At 46.3% G+C, this 18,274-nt stretch overlaps 1 protein-coding gene across 4 annotated transcripts in view; it reads left to right on the forward strand.

Annotated features, from left to right (window-relative positions):
• CHD7 (chromodomain helicase DNA binding protein 7) overlaps positions 1-18,274 on the forward strand; it is a 192,530-nt gene that overhangs the window by 58,693 nt on the left and 115,563 nt on the right. For 3 of the 4 annotated variants that reach the window (XM_058699659.1, XM_058699662.1, XM_058699660.1), the window contains exon 2: positions 6,500-8,336. In XM_058699659.1, coding sequence (XP_058555642.1) covers positions 6,675-8,336 — 1,662 coding nt within the window. In that variant the 5' untranslated portion in view covers positions 6,500-6,674. The remainder of the gene's footprint in view (positions 1-6,499; positions 8,337-18,274) is intronic. The other variant, XM_058699661.1, reaches the window with a different exon arrangement.

Genomic DNA, 18,274 nt, shown 5'->3' on the forward strand with positions numbered 1-18,274 from the left:
CAGAACAGGGGCCACGTCTGTTTAGGTCAGCTCTGTGTCCCCAGTGTCTCATGAATGTGTTATGCAAAGTAGGCACTCATTAAATATTTCTGAAATGAACGAATGATGAGAAGGATAGAGGGTTATTTCCCATTGTTTGGCTGGGTCAAAGGGGTGGATGGAGCTAGGATCAGCTGCCATAGAAAATGCTGACGTGAAGGGTAGCGTTACCCTGCACAACGTCGATTCCAAGCATAATTTTTCCTATAAAAATACGTATCTCTTCAATTAGTGTCGGCATATTTGGGGATTATCCAGTGTTACAAATGGAAACTAACTGTGTAAATGTAATTTGGTTTTATTTTTCATATGGTGCTCGGACCAACATAGACCTTCTGAAGCACCTTGAATCCTTTTTTGTTCTTTTTTTAATCTTTTTCTTCCAAAAAAATAGTGAATAAAAATAATGCACAAAGCCACTAAGAAAAATAGTGGCTTTACTATCTAGCTGTGTAGGTTCTGGGTTATAAAAATTAAGTTTGCAAATACTTCACTCAAGGGCAGTGGTACTATGGCAATTCTAAGTGAAAAGGATTTTGACATTAATTATTCCTGAGTGTCACATTTTGTATAGTTGAGAACCATTCTTAACACAATGAAAATTACTCATTAAGAAATAGAAATATATGTTGGGAGGTGTTACAGAAAGGAGAAATCTTACAGGTTGCAAATATAGTTAATTCACATACAATGTGATAAATGGAACAAATGCTGTAGATTTCATTACAAGGGGTAGGTGTGGACCTTTGAAAGGGTACTTGGAAAGAATGCTCTGAACAGGAGAAACTAGTTTGCATCAGAGAGAATCGCTACTATGTAATATGGTTTCATCTAAAAATGTTACCTCTCTAATAAGAAATACATAGTAGTGGCCATGGAATTTTCTGCAGGGATGGAAATGTTGCATGGATGGACGGTGCACGCAGTGCCTAGTGAGCACTTGAAATGGAGCTCGTGTGACTGAGTACTGAGTTTTCAATTGTGTTTAGTTTTAATGTACATGGCAACCTGTGGCTCATGGCTGCTGGGGGGTGGGGGGCAGCACGTTCATAGCGAGTTGCTGCTGCCTGAACATACTAATGAGGAAGAAAATGTGGTCTTCCCCGGGGCAGGGGTGGGTCGTTCAGGAAGGGCATCCTTTGGTCCATGAGGCAAATCTGGAACCGACTGGCGGTGAACTGATGTTGGTGACTTGAAGCATTTCTTGATTCTTTACCTGGGTCATTGTCTGTTGGGTAATTTCCTTCTGCCACAGCGAGCATTGGCCTGGGTAGATGTTCCTCTTTCCCAAGTGGCTCTGCGGGGCCAGTAGTGGGCATTGATGTCCACAGGCCTCGTGGTCTAATAGATCTATGAATATGAATATTCAGTGGTGCTGAGCCCTTCACCTTTTGTGTGGTCACCTATCAGCTTATGGATGCTCCTCTTTTTGACATGGTTTGTAACCTCGATGACGGAGAGGTGTCTTTGCAGGTTGTACTGCAGGTGGTGACGGGTTTTTCCAGCTGCTAGACACTGCCTCGGAAATGCTGATACATGCTTTACCCAATCCCAGGAATCATCGTCACGGTCGTGTTATATGCCTCAGGCTCTTTGGAGGTGCAGGAGAGAAACTTGAAGAGAACAATTACGAATCAAGCTATAGAACTCAAAACAGTCTTCACCAACCAAAAGGCAGTCATCTTGAATCCACGCTTGCCCATATTGTGTTAGATATTTATGAAAAAGTTTTCCTTTGGATGAGGTTCTGCCTGCACAATTGGATACAAAGTGATTGGGCTTTGGAAGATATTTTGCACGTGAAGGTGTTTTGTATTCATTTACTTCCTTGCCAGTTTCCCAGATCACTGAGATACCAAACTGAAACTTGGCTGCAGAAATGCCATATTACTTTTGGAAGAGCCACGTAGTTAAGCCTTGTTTATGGGAAGTTTTGCAAGTCAGAAATTCGCTTCAAAATATTAACATATATTTTTGCCCAACTTACTTCTCTCATCTTGGTTTGTTGTATACCTTTTGCTTTCATCCATGATTCTCTGTGCGGCGTTTACTTGTTTTTTGGATCTGCCTACTTTTCATCCTGCGTATTGCCCCCCGATTAACCCAATAGCCTCAGTATGCTGCTACTACGAGCTTGCTTCCCAAAAGTTACAGGTAGTGTAATTAACAACATTGGTTTGAAAGGAAACGCTTCTTCTGTTTGGTGGTCTCCACAGTTTAGTGACTTATCCCTGAGCAAGACAGACCCAATTTAGGCCTCTAGGAAGTTGCTCTTGCTGGTAAGCTGCCATTTCTTCTCTACGCTTCTCTTTCGCATTTGGGAATTATTTGCCATGAAAATATTTTGTAGAAGATGCTTACTTCTCTCGGTCTGTAAAAAGGTTTTTTAATCTGTTAGAGAAAGGGGGTTTGGGGGTGCCTGGGTGACTCGGTCGGTTAAGCGTCCGACTTCGGCTCAGGTCATGATCTCACGGTCCGTGAGTTTGAGCCTCGCGTCGGGCTCTGTGCTGACAGCTCAGAGCCTGGAGCCTGTTTCAGATTCTGTGTCTCCCTCTCTCTCTGCCCCTCCCCTGTTCATGCTCTGTCTCTCTCTGTCTCAAAAATAAATAAACGTTAAAAAAAAAAGGGGGGGGGGTTGGATTAGAAGGGATCCGAAGTGCTTGCTAATTCTCAGGTTTTCCCAGTGGTTTCCCAGTGCATCTCTGCTGCGGTGTAGGTGACGCCGTTTGCTGAGCTGTCTCGTGGAGCCCCTCCTCACCCCCGGACACAGCACTTACTTCCTGCATTGTCATTCCCGTCTCAGAAAATACTTGCCAGTGGGGCACTGAGGGGAACTTACATTATTCTGTCTTCACTGTATGTCTCTGTAGTGTTTACTATACAATATCACACATAGTTAAAATATTTGTCATCATAAATTCCCAAGAACTATTTTGTAAAACAGCATCCTAAATTTTCATTAATGTAACTCCGCTCTGAATCTTACTTCTTCTCTAAGGGTTATCACTTGCAGATGAGCTCCGTGAGGACAAAGGGAATTTTGTTGGTTTTTATTCACTGAGATATTTCTAGACCAGTCCCTGGATCCTAAGTAGGTCCTCAGTAAATGTAGTTTGAATAAGTAAATGTGATCTGAGATTTAGCTTGATTTTTATTTAAAGCCAAATCAAACATAAATACATCTTGAATACTTATTATCCAAGTGATAATTGGGAGAATTATTATTTTTAACACTGGTAACTTGTATTTCTGTCTCTTCTTTCTCACAACCTGTAACTAGGCTGTCCAGTGTGGTAGCCATCACCCCCATGTGCACAGTTTTTACTTGAAATGTGTCTAGTAGAAATTGAGACATGCCCTGTGAAATACATACTGGGCTTCAAAGGACTCAGTACCAAACAATGTAAACGATCTCATTCTTTTTTTTTTTTTTTCATGTTGATTATACGTTGAAGCAATAGTATTTTGCATATATTGGGTTAAATAAAAGTTATTATTAAAAGTAATTGCACTCTTTTTTTGGTTACTTTTAAAATGTGGCTATTACAAAATTTAAAATGGCATCGATGGCTCTGATCTGATGGCTCACTGAACAGCTGATCCATCCTGACATAGAAAACGTAGGTTCTGAGTGCAGCGAAGGGGGCAGCCCACCTCCAAAAAAGGGTTTTAAATGAGCATCTTTGATAGAAACAAAACTGGATGTTGCAGCTGTGACTTGGGAAAGTGGGCATGCAAATGGACTTGATCGAATTAAAAAAGACCAAAATAAATTAATTAGATTAGCTCAGATCAGAAATATGAAATCCAGCTACCAGATGGATTCCTAGCACAGTCGCCAGCCAAGTCTTGAGGTCAGAAAAGGGGCAGGAAGGCGGTGGTGGCTGTCCGGGCAAGTGGGAGCCATAACTAATGACGGCCCGAAGCCACAGTTTTTGAAGTCCTGTCCCAGAGCTCCCCTGCCAGGGGTCTCCGTGGGGGTGGGTGGCGCCCTGACTGACTGCCTGGTACTCTGTCGTTTCACCTGCTGCTGTGAAATGGACTCTTAGTCCGAAAGATTGGGGGACTGACTGGAAGCGGAAGCCCACGCGTCAGGTAGGATTACTTACTCTCAGCGAGTGTTCTGTTTTGTCCCTGGCCATGCCTGTAGGCCAGCTCTTTTTCCCTTTCTGCTCAGCCTTAAACTGATTGATACAAAGTAAGCGTCAGCTCCAATTCCAGAGCTGCCTCGCCACTGGGCTCCATCCAGGCCACTCCCTCCCCCTGGGGTGCTTCCCCTGGGATGCTTCCCCCCCCCCCCCCCGAGCCCCCCAGAGCTGGCTGGGACCCCCATGCAGCCACGTAGCGAGGCCTCCCGTGACACGTGGGGGACCCTGGAGGATGAAGCTGTTATCCTATAAAACAAGGCCATCCGTATATACAAGTAGACACTACCTTCCTTAAGCTAATTTGGAAGGTTATTTTGGTAAGCGGTTAGTCTGCACGGCTGGTTTAAGCTCTTATCAAGTCCATTCTAGTATTTATTTCCTTGGAAGCTAGAATGAGTCTTGAGTGAATGAAGACTGACTACTTAGGCTGTTGAGGAGTAAATTCAGTTTATAAATATTTGTTTCACTTGGCACCAGAAATTTCTGCTTCTCTTTATTTTGGATTTGAAAGTAGTTGTGTAGTAAAGCAGCATGTCGGTAAATAAAACGGCTTTCACGCTCACCTTATTTTCACCCTTCTGACCTCTGTTTTGAGAAAGTCGATCAGAAAATTCATGGCAGTTAGCGGCGGAGTGAGGAGACCTTTGACTTCAGCTGACAGCTGTCACCTGAAAACTACAGACCTGGGGACCTTCTCAGGTGTTGTGTCTGTAGTTCTGACAGTGAACAGGAATGCTGTTTACATTTTCTGTAAGCAAAATTCTCCCCTTGTTTGGAATATGTTAGAGTTGGACAGGCAGGAACTGGGTTTTCTCTCTCTTCCTGGTAAGTTCTCAGCAGTGCTGGTCGCCCATTGTTCACGCCCGTGCTCATAGAGAAGCGGGTCAGTAGATTTTACGACAGCCTGTTTAGAACATCACTTTTGAAATTCTTCAGCAAGATCCTGGTTTTTTCAAGTTGGTCAGTATCACACAATGCTGAATGTGCTTATGAAAGAGGCAAAAATGAGTTAAATTCCAAAGATGTTTAAGATTTTGGACATTTTTCCTATGTGAATTAGTTCTTTATTAGGTTGTTGATTTAATTAGCATTCAACAAAAACACTTTCCTGCTCTGATTGGTGAAGCATTCTTTAAATTGGTTGTTTTAATCGGACACAGAATCTGTTAGGAGCTGTTTGAGCCTTAGGTAGCGTGTACCTCGTGCTGTAGACACAGGGCGCGGACGGCTGTGCGTTACCCCGACTGGCTCTCTCCCAGAAGAGGTCCAGGCAAGGCTGAAGCCCGCACAGATAGTTTGAACTTTATTCTGTTAAACTAATTTTCAGTTCCGGCCAGTTTGGGGGAAGGTTTCTCGGTTTCTTCTGATGAGAATAGTCACCGTCTCGAAACTGTCCGTCCAGCTGGAGTTTTCCCCGAGGGGTCGGTGGGCTCTGGGTCCATCCTCGGGGTCCAGCGCCTGCCGGTGGACGATGACCTGTGATTGGACTTCTGTGCCGGGGATGCGATGCGATGGGCCCAGAGCCACGAGCGAAATCGGTCCTCTTGGAGAGCGAAAGCCTGTATTCTGGCGTCTTTCTGAATCTCGTGTATTTCTGCCACGAAACATAATGGCATTATGAACTTATCGTCCCGTTTGCGAGCGTGCTTTCCGGCATCGTCGAGGACTCTCCCTCGCTTGAACATCATCGTGGGTGCTTTCTCGCTCGACGCCTCCGTTGCTGTTACATAGTTGTCTGTGGGCCGTAAATATCCAATTTGTACGAAATGACCGATTTTGGTATTTGTATAATCCTCTAGTCAATTTAACTAAGTTGAGCTTTTCACAGCCCTCGGTGCCGCGGCTGCTCATCTGATTACACTGCTCAGGGGAATAAGGTTAAGGGCGGGCTGTCGGTAACCAGAGCATTTCCAGGGCTTTAGTTCAGCAGATGGGCTGCTTGGCTATATTCATACATCTGCTTGCCTGCTGTGGCAGCTGCCGCTGTTTCATGTTGTGTTCTTTTGTTCTGTTCCATCCAAGAATGGAGCGCTAGGAAGTGGAGTGAATGGATTAATTTAAGGTTAAGGTTAGTGTTTTGCTTGCTTTCTAAGTAACCGATCATAATAATGCTTCTGGTAGAAGCTAATGACTTTCTCTTAAAGTGAACTAGATTTATAAAATACGGCCCAGCGAGGGGGCTAGATTAGTCTTGTTGACGGAGACCAAAATGAAATGCGTAAAACACTGGCAGTTTTCATCATTTGTTCCTAATTCTTTGTTTTCTTCCTCCCTCCCCCACCCCCCACCCCCCACCTCCCACTCTCTTCCAGGACCTACATCCAGACTTTGCCTGACACTGCAGGGTCCGAGAGAATTAAAGAAATACGGAATGACACGAAGAAGATTAGTTAAGGATTATAGGCTTTGAGGACAAACACCTCAGTGAGGTGGGAGCACGGACACGCTCCCGGGCTGTAGCTTGGAGGAGCCGCGTGTTGGAAGACGATGGCGGATCCAGGAATGATGAGTCTTTTTGGCGAGGACGGGAATATCTTCAGCGAAGGCCTCGAGGGCCTCGGAGAGTGTGGCTACCCTGAAAACCCAGTGAACCCCATGGGCCAGCAGATGCCGATAGACCAAGGCTTTGCCTCCCTGCAGCCCTCCCTTCACCACCCCCCCGCGAGTCAGAGTCAGACCAAGCTGACCCACTTCGATCACTATAATCAGTACGAACAGCAAAAGATGCATCTGCTGGATCAGCCAAACCGAATGATGAGCGGCGCCCCTGGGAACGGGCTGGCGTCCCCTCACTCGCAGTACCACGCCCCTGCCGTCCCTCAGGTCCCCCACGGCGCCAGCGGTGGCGGTCAGATGGCAGTCTACCCCGGCATGCAGAACGAAAGGCACGGGCCGCCGTTCGTGGACAGCGGCTCCCTGTGGGGCCCCCGGGCCGTTCAGGTGCCGGACCAGGCGCGGGCCCCCTACCAGCAGCAGCCCCAGCCGCAGCAGCCCCAGCCTGCTCCGTCGGGGCCCCCCACGCAGGGCCACCCTCAGCACTTGCAGCAGATGGGCAGCTATATGGCACGCGGGGACTTCTCCCTGCAGCAGCACGGCCAGCCGCAGCAGAGGATGAGCCAGTTCTCCCAGGGCCAGGAGGGCCTCAGTCAGGGAGGTCCTTTCATCGCCACCTCAGGACCCGGCCACTTGGCCCACGTGCCCCAGCAGAGCCCCAGCGTGGCGCCTTCCTTGCGTCATTCGGTGCAGCAGTTCCACCACCACCCCCCTACTGCTCTCCATGGAGAATCCGTTGCCCACAGCCCCAGGTTCTCCCCTAACCCTCCTCAACAAGGGGCTGGGAGGCCGCAGACCCTGAACTTCAGTTCTCGGAGCCAGACCGTCCCCTCACCTACTATAAACAACTCAGGGCAGTATTCTCGATATCCTTACAGTAACCTAAATCAGGGATTAGTTAACAATACAGGGATGAATCAGAATTTAGGCCTTACAAATAATACTCCAATGAATCAGTCCGTACCAAGATACCCCAATGCTGTAGGATTCCCATCGAACAGTGGGCAAGGACTAATGCACCAGCAGCCCATCCACCCCAGCGGCTCACTTAACCAAATGAACACACAAACTATGCATCCTTCACAGCCTCAGGGAACTTACGCCTCTCCACCTCCCATGTCACCCATGAAAGCAATGAGCAATCCGGCAGGCACACCGCCTCCGCAAGTCAGGCCCGGAAGCGCTGGGATACCAATGGACGTTGGCAGTTATCCAAATATGCCCCACCCTCAGCCATCTCACCAGCCCCCCGGTGCCATGGGAATCGGACAGAGGAATATGGGCCCCAGAAACATGCAGCAGTCTCGTCCATTTATGGGCATGTCCTCAGCACCGAGGGAGCTGGCCGGGCACCTGAGACCAAACGGCTGTCCCGGTGTTAGCCTTGCAGATCCCCAAGCGATCCAGGAGCGACTGCTACCTGGCCAGCAGCACCCCGGTCAGCAGCCGTCTTTCCAGCAGTTGCCAACCTGCCCTCCGATGCAGCCCCACCCGGGCCTGCACCACCAGTCTTCACCCCCACACCCGCACCACCAGCCTTGGGCACAGCTCCACCCGTCACCCCAGAGCACCCCGCAGAAAGTGCCTGTGCCTCAGGTAAGGGGACTCGGGTCCTGTCCGCCTCGCGGTGTGAAACGTAACACGGGGAACTTGTCCGATAGCTGTTTCCTTTGAATGTCGTGAAAAGCGTTTTCATTATGACTTCCTTAATTTTTATCTCGTAAGCTGCCCCAGAATCTCATTTTTTTTTCTTCTTCTTCCTATTACGCTCACTTACTGGCTTCTGCATTTATTCACTTACTCAGAAAGCCCCGATTCCTCCCGTCCCAGGCGTTGTGTGGGGTGCTGTGGGTGCATCATGGACGGCTGGCCCCAGGCCCCTGCCCGTAAGGGTCGTCACTGCTGGTGGGGACACAGAGATGGATTCCTGTTCTTTCTCTCTTCTCCCTCTGGCTTAAAAATACACTGAAACTTGGTTTCCAGCAAAGTTTTCTGTGCTTGTGCCAGCCTTCCCACCTCTTTTAGAAAATTACAACTTTTTTTCCCTTGGGAAGCTTCAGAATGTGTTCTTCTGTAATATTTATTTTACCAGCTGTTGAATGCTAGTGTGAACTTAAATCGCAAAGGGTAGAAAATCACAGTCCACATTAATCCGCAGAACATGTTTGGTCTCTAAGAGGTTCGGGTACCCGACACGGAAACAGGAGTCCTCCCTCTTTGAGCTGGGATTTTTGTTACCCTGCAGAGTTTATAAGCAGACATTTAAGTTTCAAGCTCTGGCATTCACAGAGATGGCTTGCCATTATAAATGTGGTGTTTGTGCCCTAGGCCTAGGAGGGATAAATTAACATCTATATGTACAGATCATTATGATCGCAACTTGAGTTTGGATGGCACAGAAGGCGATTTTAGAGCTGTTCTTTTTTTTTTTTTTTTAATGTTTATTTATTTTGAGAGAGAGAGAGAGAGAGAGAGAGAGAGAGAGAGAGAGAATTTGTGCATGAGCGAGCCGGAAAGGGGCAGAGAGAGAATCCCAAGCAGGCTCCACACTGACAACACAGAGCCCGATGCAGGGCTCAAACTCATGAACTGTGAGATCACGATCTGAGCTGAAACCAAGAGTCAGATGCTTAACCGACTGCACCACCCAGGCACCCCTAGAGCTGTTTTTAATGAACTTCTAATCAGTGTGGGAAAACATGACCCATGTGTGGAAAGAAAAGCAGAGTGAAAGACCACACACAGTTATGTGACAAGTGTCCAGAGAGAGGAAATACCTGAGGATGTGAGTGCTTGGCGTTTGGCTAGAGAGGGCAGGTGAACCGAAGACAGCGTTTCAGGTTTGGGGAGGACTCAGTGAATGGGGGCACGGGACCTGGAGCTTGCTGTGGGGCAAGCCAGATGGTAGAAATCTTGTATTCTGTTTTAAGGAATTTGGACTTCAGTGGGGAGCTTGTGATATTGATTAGACACACACAGGACGGCTGGGAGACCAGAAGTTTAGCCGTGAGCCTCTGGTTCGGGCACGTAAGGACAGTTCAGAACAAGGATCGGGCAGCAGAAACAGAAGGGATTGAAGCAATGTGAAAGTAAAAAGGTTTGGTTAGGAAATACATCCGTGTGAGGTATCCCAGCATTTAGAACAGAGACTTAGAAGCCTCAGCCTCGGTGGGAGTGGGAAAGTGGAGATCAGGAAAGTCTTCCCCTGGGGACCTAGGACACAAGGATACGTACGGGTTTCGGGGAAGCAGACACTTGGATACTGCTCAGAGGAGCCCCAAGGTCGGTGGGAGCTGCCTGGGAGAGAGCTGCTCCCTGTCTCACAGCCCAGCCTGCAGCCCATGGGGAAGGGCTTCTGAGCCCTGTGGTGCCCGGACCAAGTGAAGGGAGAGGTGACGAAGCCAGTCTGACAAGAGGCTGGGAGCAGAGAGCCTCGGGGAAGACAAGGGCTATGGGATGAATAGAGAAGATCAATTCCTGAATTCCTGCTCATTTGTTGTCCCCTTACATCAACCTCAAGGCAAAGATGCCCCTCTTCAGAACTGGCTGAAAGTGTGGGCCCTGAGGCCAGCCAACCTGGTTGGCTTCTAGGGCAGAAATGAATGTGACTTAGTTTCCAGGAGGTGTTCTTCTCTTGTTTCTTGGAAAGCATCTTATTGGCCAGGAGACCTTTCCAGGGCGGTGATTCTGACTTCTCATTCCAGCATCTTCTCACTTTGCTGGAGGACAAGCACAGTTTGAAGGAGATGCCCTGTGATGGTAATATGACCTCTGGGTGGGGGTTGTTGAGCTTTCCCTGGTTTTAAGAGCATGAAAGACCTCAGTAGGCGTTTCAGGGGATGCATAGGAATATGTGGTGTTCAAGTCACTAAAAACTGGAGGGTTTTGTATGCGCTAGACTCTGCGGGACCCGAGGTGTGGTGCCCGTTTTCTCCAGCTCCCCCTTCTTGAGTACGCCATTATAGACCAACTCAGGATGGGGGCAGGGCGTAAACACGTACATAGGAGGTATTTTTATTTAAGTTCAGTTGCCTTTAAAAAATTTCGTTTGTGGGGTGCCTGGGTGTCTCAGTCGGTTAAGCGTCCGACTTCGGCTCAGGTCATGATCTCACGGTCCGTGGGTTCAAGCCCCGCGTCGGGCTCTGTGCTGACAGCTCGGAGCCTGGAGCCTGTTTCAGATTCTGTGTCTCTCTGTGACCCTCCCCCATTCACGCTCTGTCTCTCTCTGTCTCAAAAATAAACGTTAAAAAAAAAATTAAAAAAAATATATATGAAAAAAAAAATTTCGTTTGTGGTATTTAGGAGCACCTAGGTGGCTCAGTCGGTTAAGTGCCGGACTTCGGCTCAGGTCACGTTCTCACACGTTGTGGGTTCGAGCCCCACGTCGGGCCCTGTGCTTACGGCTCAGATTCTGTGTCTCCCTCTCTCTCTGCCCCATCTTGGCTTACACTCTTGCCTGTCTATCTGTCTGTCTGTGTCTCTCTCAAAAATAAATAAATGTTAAAATAATTTAAAAAAATTTTGTTCATGGCATTTGCCTTCTTAATTTCTGCTTAACTTCGTATCTTCTTCAGCTTTTGAAGCACTCAGTTCTGAAAATAATCCGTAGGGAGGTGTAAAATCTTGTTCCCAAGAGCATACACTTTACGGTTGGAAAAGCGTTTGAACTTCAGCTTGGTGACCTGAGACAGCTTAACCTCTCTGAACCTTAGATTCTTCATCAGTGAAATAGGAGAGATAGGACCTGTCACAAAAGGTGTTGAAATTAATATATACCAAGTGCCTAGTATAACGCCAGCCGCTGGTGCGTATGCGTGTTAGTTCTCCTCCAGGCTTTAGTTCTCGTCTCCGGTAATGCAGACCTCACTTTATAACTATGGCATTTCACATGCAAATACAATGTAAAATTACTTTTGTTTTTAAGGAACAGGTTAAATATCATTAAATGTAGTCTTAGTTATAAAACATTAAATTTGATTTGTGCAAATATTTCCCCTCCTTAGCCCATGTTGACAGGTGTGATGGGGATAATGATGTGGGTAATTCAAAATGCTGTCACGTAATCCTAAAAACCTCTCTCTCCCTGTGAATGGCTCACATTCGGCTCCAGCAAATATATCCATCTAATTATGTTTTGCTTCAGAACTACTAAAATTATTTTGCATTTCATGTAGAACGGTGGTTCACAGCCATATTGTGTAGCAGGGGAACTGCCAGATCAAGTTGAAATATTGATGTGATTTGCTGAATTATCATGTTCAGATAGGCTCGTTGGCTTTTTTGTTTTGAGTTTTTCACTTTGTAAAAAAAATGTTTATTTATTTTGAGAAAAGGAGAGTGAACGCACGCACGCATGCTGGGGAGGGGCAGAGACGGCGAGAGAGGGAGAGAGAGAGGATCCCAGGCAGGCTCCGTGCCGTCAGTGTGGAGCCCAACGTGGGGCTCGATCCCATGAACTGAACCGAGAGATCATGACCTGAGCTGAAATCAAGAGTCGGACACCTAAGTAACTGAGCCACCCAGGCGCCCCGGCTTTTTCACTTTTTTAAAGGTAGAAGGTAGGCTTTTTAAATGTCTCATGGGCTCTGAACAGATATTTTCTAAATTATATATACACACTTAAGTATCTTTAAAGGTAAGTTTAACTTTATACTGAAGAGTCAACAAAGGAAAATGTTAGAAAAGCCAGAGTTCATTGGACCGTAGTGTTCATGGTAGAGTGTGGACACGTTCTTTGGTGCAAGCTCCAGACTCTCCTGATTATTTGATAAAGTTTGCAGTGGAAGAAGAAACTCTAGCTTATATTTCTTTTCTGTAGCTGAGAAGGATGTTGGTTCCTGAGCCTTTTCATTTCAGACCCATTTACGTGTTTAAAAATCATTGAGGACTTCAAAGATCTTTGGTTTATGTGGGTTATATGTGAGGATATTTATTGTCTTAGAAATTTAAACTGAGGACAGTTTGAAATACTTGTTGATCGTTTAAACATAATAAACCAGGATGGCTTAGTCAGAAGAGCACGCGTGATGTTGAGCCTCAGGTTGGATGTAGAGATTCCTTAAAAATAAAAATAAATAAATAAATAAATAAATAAATAAATAAATAAAGCTTTAAAAGGGATAAGCCAAAAAATATTTTTTAAATGAAAAATAATCATTTTCCAAAACAAAAAAACTTAGTGGCATGGTCTTACCTTTTCTCAAATGCTGGATTCTGACACCTGCCATTGCATACAGTCTGCATGCAGGTTATGAGCCTTTGGAAAAGTCTACTCATGTTTAGAGAGAAAGAGAGCGAGGGGCAGATAACATCTCACAAGACCCCGGAGACCCACTCTCAGAGCCACCAGCATGAAGGGAAGCATGTAGACTTTGGAGTCTGCAGCTTTTGAGTCGAAGTACCACCAACTGATCGCTGGCCCCGTGACCTTGGGCAGGGGACTTAACCTCAGGGCCTCGATTGCATCTGTCTCAACTGAGGATAGATTTTCCTCCCTGGTTAGAGGCATAGCAAGATCAGCAATAATATCTTTTAATGTTTAACATGGTATCAGATACATGGTGGGGACTCAAAAATGTTTTATTATCATTGGGCAAATGTTCAGAATTGCTTGTTGCAAAGTTTAAAAAATAACTTGAAGCACTTATTTCGATGTTAACTATTGTCAGAGTTGTTTGCTTTTGTTTCCCTGGTCTTAGGGAACAGTTATCAGGTTCTGAGGCCCCTGATGGTGGTGGGAGATAGTGCGGGCAAGCGTCTGCCATGGAAAGCACAGCACCGGAGTAAGTGCCGTGTGCTTCGGGGATAGCTCCCAATCCGGTCTTGGGGGTGTGAGGTTGGGGTCTGGGAGGGTACCCTGGGGGGAGTGATGGCCTCACTGAGATGTGAAGGGTCAGTCCCGGTTGAGAGGAGGCTGGGTGAAGGGGGAGGGAGAAGAATTTAAGGCTTAGGAAATCATGAGTGCATGGAATGTAGGACTGGGCTGTGGGAGAGGAAGCTGTGTGGCACCCCTGTGGGACCTTGTCGGTCACGGTGAGATGCTTAGAGCAGGTTCTGTGTCCGTGAGGTGCACTGGGAGGTCTCTGGCAGGGACAGCACCTTTGGGGCACCTGCAGCACTTCAGGAGTGGGGAGAGAGAGAGAGAGAGAGAGAATGGAATGTTTATCAGTGCACAGTGGTTGTGGGTGAGAGCCGCCTGGAAGGAGAGCTCAAAACATGGTTTTGTTTATTCGAAGAGCTTATCTAGAAAAGACTGGTTAAGTGGATTGTCCTTCAGGTTACAGGTAAATCGCGGCGTTTCTGAATAAGTTAAACTGCTGCACAAGATACAGGTTTCTCCGCTTACAGATCCTACTCTTGTAGGGGGTGTGGGGGAGGCAACTTCTGGTGGAATTTAGAATCTGCAATGTTGTGTCCTTAGAACATTTTGAATACATTTGTACCCTTTGCATTAATTTGGGCCTGAAATACAGTCATGGTGAAGAAAAACAGAAGCAGAAAGAAAATTTTAAGTGCCTCCAAGATGGAGGTGATGGGTAATAATTTCTGTGTCCTAATTTTCCCCCAGGAGATTTTTTTTTTAAAAAGACAAGAAAAAAAAAAAGGAAAAACACCTCGAAGAATCAGTGGTTGTAACTTTTCCAGTTCTCTGTCTTTCCATGACATCTTACAAATATTTTAAAAAACAGCCTTTCTGGGAAAACCTTTTCCTGGTAACGTTCAAGTAGAGCAACTATTCTACTGAAATTCTCTCAGTTCACCCAGTAAATATAGAATTCCAGACATGAGCAGAGTCATTGGCAACTACTTAATAGATTTTATGGAAAATGTGGCCGCGCGTCTCGAGCTTTACTTATGCAAATGGTGATCCGAAGCAGAGAAAAACACCTTTTTAATAGAAAGTGCATGTATCTCTACGAGCATCACTCTCGACATGCTTATGTATGCTTTCCTACCCCCATGGATGTCTAGTGGAGATGGGGAAAACAAAATATATCTAAAGGAAACCCGGCTTTGACCGGCGTGGCATTCAGGGGCCGGTCTGTGTGCCCACCTTCAGAGAGCAGGCGCCCAGAGCTAGACCTCGTGGGAACAGGGCGTCCCACGGACTCACAGAGCGCTGTCAGGAGGGTCGCTGCTCTCCCGCGTGCTGGTGGTGGCTGGCCGGTTATTTCTTCATGGTACCTTTGGTTCCAGCAAGCTCTCCGCCCTTGACTGCCCTTGACTTTACTCGTCGATCTGTTGTTTCTCCGTGAGGACTCCAAGGTATTTCTTCTGCTGCACTTTGTATATGCTGCAGCTTAATGAGAACCTCCTCGTATCTTCCCTCAGCGTAACTGGTTTATCCCAGAGGTCAGAGATTCCGTGGGTTAAAATGGAAAATAGCAAGTTTAGAGTGAAGGCAGAGGAAAAAATCCTGCCCCGTCTCTCCTTTCACCCCACTGTCTGAAAGCATGAGGTGAGCCGCATATTAAATGGTAGCCTAGTCTCTTGGTGCCTTTTATTTTGTAAAAGAGTATTGTTTTCTCTGAGTATCAAGAATGTTGTAGGTAACAAGTTGTTGTTGTTTTTTTTAATTTTTAAAAAATGTTTATTCCTTTTTTTAAAAAAATGTTTTTTTAACATTTATTTATTTTTGAGACAGAGAGAGACACAGCATGAACAGGGGAGGGGCAGGGAGAGAGGGAAACACAGAATCGAAAGCAGGCTCCAGGCTCTGAGCCGTCAGCCCAGAGCCCGACGCGGGGCTCGAACTCATGGACTGTGAGATCGTGACCTGAGCCGAAGTCGGACGCTCAACTGACTGAGCCACCCAGGCGCCCCTGTTTATTCCTTTCTGAGAGAGAGAGACAGAGAGTGTGAGCAGGGGAGGGGCAGAGTCAGAGGGAGACACAGAATCTGAAACAGGCTCCAGGCTCTGAGATGTCAGCAGAGAGCCTGATGTGGGGATGGAACTCACGAATCGTGAGATCATGACCTGAACTAAAGTCGGACGCTTAACTGACTGAGCCACCCAGGCGCCCCAGAAGTTAGTTTTTTAATTTACTTTTCAAGCCTGGATATTAACCATCGGCTAAGTGTCCTAAGCAGCCAGTGAGTTTTCTTAACCTTTAATAAGCCACTGTTAGGTACTGCATTCTAATCTTGTATCTTGTCACTTTCATTCAACTCCATTAAATAAATATTTATTGAGTGTTAGGTGCTAAGCGCTATATTAAGGGCAGAGATTGGCGATGTGGCAGAAGAAAGGGGGGGATAAAGGCCTTCACCGAGATGGACAGGGAAGTTTGTTATTTGTGTCATCTTCTGGCTGTCATTTCTTCGTGTGGCAACTATGTTCTGGACCAGTGCTGTCCAGTTGAAATGTAGTGGGAGTTGCAGATACAGGCCACGTGTGTTATTTTACATTTTCTAATGGTCACATTAAAAAACACTGGTAAAGTGAATTTTAGTAGTACATTTAATTAACCCCCAAAAATCCAAAATACTATTCCAATACGTAATCAGTATAAAATTACTCATTCGGTGTTTTACACAGGATTTGAAATTTCTTATTTCAGTCAGTCTGCAATCCCGTCTCCATAGAATGCAAACCAGGAGCCCAAGGTGGCTGGCGGCTGCCATATTGAAGACTCTTCCAATAGCAGTCGCTTCACGTTCTTTTTGGAAACAAGTCAGAATATAAATAAATCTATGCACATATAAGTAAATTTTAGGGGCACTCAGCTGGGTAGGTGTCCGACTTGGGCTCAGGTCATGATCACATGATTCCTGAGTTTGAGCCCCGCGTTGGGCCCACTCTCAGCGCAGACTGGAGCCAGCTTCAGATCCTCTGTGCCCCTCTCTCCGCCCCACCCCCTCTCATGTGGGCACGCTCTCAAAAATAAAAATAAACACTTTTTTATATAAATAAACAATACATATGTAACAAAATGTATGTAATATAAAAATACATTTTAAATTGTTTAACGTATGACAGTATGCTTGAACACAGGTGTTGTGAGCACCCTCATTGTGAGGTTGGAGAAGTAGCAGCATTTTTTAGGTATCAACACGTGTAGTGTTGTGTGTGTGTGTGTTTATGTGTGTGTGCGTAGTATCCTCAACACTTCATGGAAGGATAGGTTATTGAAGTGAAATTTCGTTTGTTTAGGTTTCAAAGAAGGCTGCCTGAAGGTCTTTCTACTTTGTTGTAGGAAAACATAGCGTTTCTCTTCCCCATTTCTCTTATAATCTCTTCCAAGATTTTTAAAAAAAAATTTTTTAATGTTTTATTTATTTTTGAGACAGGGAGAGACAGAGCATGAACAGGGGAGGGTCAGAGAGAGGGAGACACAGAATCTGAAACAGGCTCTAGGCTCTGAGCTGTCAGCACAGAGCCCGACGCGGGGCTTGAACTCACGGACTGCGAGATCATGACCTGAGCCGAAGTCGGCCGCTTAACCGACTGAGCCACCCAGGCTCCCCTGTTCTAAGATTTTTAGTTTCAAGTAGTTTTTGGCTACTTTCAGTAGTTATTCCCTCCCCTCCCCCCACCCCCATCTCTCTTTGCCTCTCTGTCACTGATGCCTATTTATGAAATTGGTTCTCCAAGGATAAGGGAGAAAGCCCTGTCTTTACCATTATGCACACCCCCCGCCCCCCTCACCTTTTTCTTCTTTGCTGCTTTTTCCTTCTGCATTTTAACAGTCCTTCAGAAAGGCCATCTCTGGCCCTGCGAAGCAATAGGTAGCCAGGGAAGGAAAATCGGGAAGCGGGTCAGGGGGACAATTAGGGGAAAAGCACTGCTAGGCCGAACTTGGAGAATTTACCTTCATCTTGACATCTTAATATTACTGTCCATTTGCTGTAGTTCCAGCTGTCAGTCTGTAGGTAATCTCTCAGTAGCCACCGAGCGAGGGCCCTCAGTCTTCCTTTCTTACTGAGTACAGTTCTTGTATCAGCAAAGGAAGTCCGCAGCAAACTTGTGTTTTCGCCTTGCGGAACGTTTAGTAGGTGATGGCGTGTCACCACGAGTGAGGGTGTTTGGCTCAGTGTGAGAAGCATCGGAGAGCCTTCTAGGGACAGGGGCATGGCACTGGCGGTGGTGCCTGTGGAGGAGTTAAGGAAGCTGGCCAAATGCCCAGAAGCTGGCACCACATAAAAAAGTCAGAAGTCAGCATAGATACAGAGGCACTCATTACCCTGCTCGCTGCTTCCCTGTGGTGGGACGGTGAGAGAGATGGCCCGGTGAGGCTGCAAGGCGTTTCCTTACGTCCTGTTTTAGTGACTGCGTTAAAATCCCCACCCAGCCAGTGATTTAGAGGGAACACGCCATTTTGATTCCCTTCACCGAGAGCGCATTTCTCTTCTGCGTTAGAGTGTATTTGGCCTCTTCTCCTCCACTGCCCTTTATGTTTAATTCTAAGTACTTCTTCCCATCAATTTCAGGAGAATTCTTAGATTTTAACACGCTGTGAAGGCAAAAAAAAAAAAAAAAAAAAAATCTGTTTTAATTTGAAGCAAGAGGTTGTTAACCTTGAGAACTGTTTTGT

Source organism: Neofelis nebulosa, chromosome 14 (assembly GCF_028018385.1).
Source record: "Neofelis nebulosa isolate mNeoNeb1 chromosome 14, mNeoNeb1.pri, whole genome shotgun sequence".
Lineage (NCBI taxonomy): Eukaryota > Metazoa > Chordata > Mammalia > Carnivora > Felidae > Neofelis > Neofelis nebulosa.